At 32.0% G+C, this 2,826-nt stretch overlaps 1 protein-coding gene across 1 annotated transcript; it reads right to left on the reverse strand.

Moving 5' to 3' along the window:
* Nucleotides 1-850: 850 nt before the first annotated feature.
* On the reverse strand, nucleotides 851-2,285 carry LOC128552678 (neural cell adhesion molecule 1-like). The gene is made up of 2 exons (XM_053533721.1): nucleotides 2,013-2,285; nucleotides 851-1,525 (listed from the first exon to the last, which is right to left on the reverse strand). Exons 1-2 carry the CDS (start codon nucleotides 2,245-2,247, stop codon nucleotides 1,224-1,226), a joined length of 537 nt encoding a protein of 178 aa, XP_053389696.1. The 5' UTR covers nucleotides 2,248-2,285; the 3' UTR covers nucleotides 851-1,223.
* Nucleotides 2,286-2,826: the final 541 nt, after the last annotated feature.

The following is a 2,826-nucleotide window of genomic DNA, read 5'->3' on the forward strand; positions in this document are numbered from 1 at the left end:
TAATACTTTGAATGGCTAATGTTTTATGTCAAGATACTCTGTTTTCAAAATGCTATCACGAACATCCTGACTGAATCTAAGCGTCTGATCAGAAAACTGATACCTTATTTCGATTTCAACCTTTGTTTGGAGAAGAGAAAGTAAGGAACGTATACTGGACAATTGATACTTTCATATTTCCAATGAACGTCTATATTCACACCTGCAAATATTAATATTAACCATAAAGAGGAGAAAGAAAAATAAATCAAAGACAGATGAAATCCTACAGGTCTGTTCTGTTCTGTTTCCTTTAGTGCACACATGAGAACAATATGTTCAAACAGTGTCAAAAATTTAATAATACACCCGAGCACTTTCGGCTTTTTGAAAAAAACTTTTTCAATGGTAGCATAAATCAAAACAATAAATAACGGCGTAAATACCGCCTGTAAAGTTCGATGTATAAATGCTAAATGAACATTTGATAATAATTCATAACTTTTCATAATAGTTTATATCCTTAAAATACCTGGCATGTTTGAACATAATTTTATTCATTCCGTAAAGTGCCGTTATGTACATGGGATCTTGGAACGTTCTTTTGTAAAAATCTCGGAACGATCTTAGATCATCAACAAAGGAATGTTCAAACAAACCAGGTTATTCATGTATATATATATGTAGACCGAACTTTCGGTTTTTCTTCTAAAATGGCCCTATTTAAGGTCTACCACATGGACAAAAAGGACATAAGTATAATTAAAAGATTTAATACAGTTACTGAAATAATTCCTTTGGATATTAGAGATACATGCTGCATATGGAAATGTTACTTACCTCGCTTACATATAGTTTATTTCTTTCTATATTCAACTCGCAATAAGGTTTGGGTGTTGTAACAATTTTAGTTATAAAATTTGAGCGGACTTCATAAGAAAGAATGCAACGTTTTCTTTCCCACTATGTAATGAGGCGTACAAATATGTACGAAAAACGTTAGAACATAGTATCTTCATATCTATAATATGGAAAATGGATAATGCTAATTATCGTGTCGTGTCGTTTTCTATAGATAGATATTAATATCTTTCTTTCATTCTCGTAGTTTACTTGTTTTATTTCTGTTTGTTTATTTTGAATGCATTCACATGAAAACTCTAGAAGGCGACAGTCTCTTAAATTTCATTTTTGATCGTAAGAAGTACTTTGTTATACTTATTATTATTATTATTACTGGCACACTACTTACATCTCACAATAAGCGTCAATTTTGAGATTGAAGGATGGCCATTCGTGTAGTTGTTGCTGCAAGTGCATATATATTCTCCAGCACTTATGCAGGACAAATTTGTTATTTTACTATGTAGGGTATTTGTTTTGTAAACCATTGCGATCGTTTTATTTTGTGGACTTCTTATGGTTATATCTGAGGCCGGGTTAGCTTCCGCAGCACAACTAAATGTCACCTCTTGCGTTTCGTTTACCACAATATCCTCCCTGGAGTATTTCCCAGATTCAGAGAATAATTTGATAAATGCAGGAACTGCAAATAAATTAAAATAAATTCAAATATATACATCTTAAATTCCGCTTAACATCTTTACCTTCCATTGACATGTCTTAAAGTAACAACTGCTTTTGACTTAGAAAAGAAATAATAACAGAAAAACAAACCAGCAACTATTAACAAAAAATATATTTCTAAAAGTAACAGTTCAAATACCTTGAACATGTTTATTAGCCGTCCATTCCAAAATGTTATACAGGAATAGTCCAAATCCATTTCTGGTCAAATTTATGTCCAGGCAGTATATATAATTCCAGATGTCTCACATAAAAAACTTAGTCAAGTGCAAAACTCTGAAAAAAAATTACTTTGTACAGCTGGTCCATCTTCGAAATTGTCGAAGCCAGATGTGTAACATAGGGCTTGACCGTCTTGCTTAATTTCAACAGGATGATGATTCAAATATATATATAATCCATTTATCCTGTTACTGAAGGGAAATAAAAAAGATACATTTACTTACAGAAAACGTTTAGATGAAATTTGCTGGTTTTTGCTGTTTTAGTAGTTTCACCGACAGTAGGAATCATCTCGTTAAAAACAGTGCAAGTGTACTCGGCATCGTCTGTTTTTGATACGTTTAGTATAATCAATTGACTGTTATTCCAACGTTCATGATCACTTTTCCTGGTCCAAAAGATTTCAGTGGCTGCAGGGTTTCCTGGTATAACTGGACATGTAATGTTCAGTGTTGACATTTCTTTGAGACTTGTTTCGCTCAATGATCCCACAACGGATGGATCTGTAAAACATTTTGTTTACTTCTAAATTACTTGTGTCAAAACATAAATAAATAAAAACCATCGTCGAATAAACCGTAGTTTTAATACGGATTAGTTCACGCGCTTACTATCTCATGTCAATCACTCATAGTCCAGATAATAATCGAGACACAATCTTAAAATAACGATAACGGTACTGCTGATAGTAGTGGTAATGATAACAAAGAGGAATGATAATAATAATGATAATAATCATACAATTAGTTTAAGGATGAAAATATTTTTTGCTGTATGCCTTTCTAACACGTGGTCCTCACTCGAATGTTTATTAAAAGGCAAATAAAAACATAATTTTCCAAAACATATTCATGGGAATAAATCCGAGTGGTAAAATGTTTATTTGAAGTATGTATAGCTTTTTTATGCGTCTTTAACAAAGATCTGCAAGTATATACATTATGATAATAAGAATGGCATGCTTACATAATATATCTAAAAATGTATTTGAACTGTTATTGCCCTCTTCAGCATCACCAAATGTCCTGTTCATTAAGT

Source organism: Mercenaria mercenaria, unplaced genomic scaffold, assembly GCF_021730395.1.
Source record: "Mercenaria mercenaria strain notata unplaced genomic scaffold, MADL_Memer_1 contig_3023, whole genome shotgun sequence".
Lineage (NCBI taxonomy): Eukaryota > Metazoa > Mollusca > Bivalvia > Venerida > Veneridae > Mercenaria > Mercenaria mercenaria.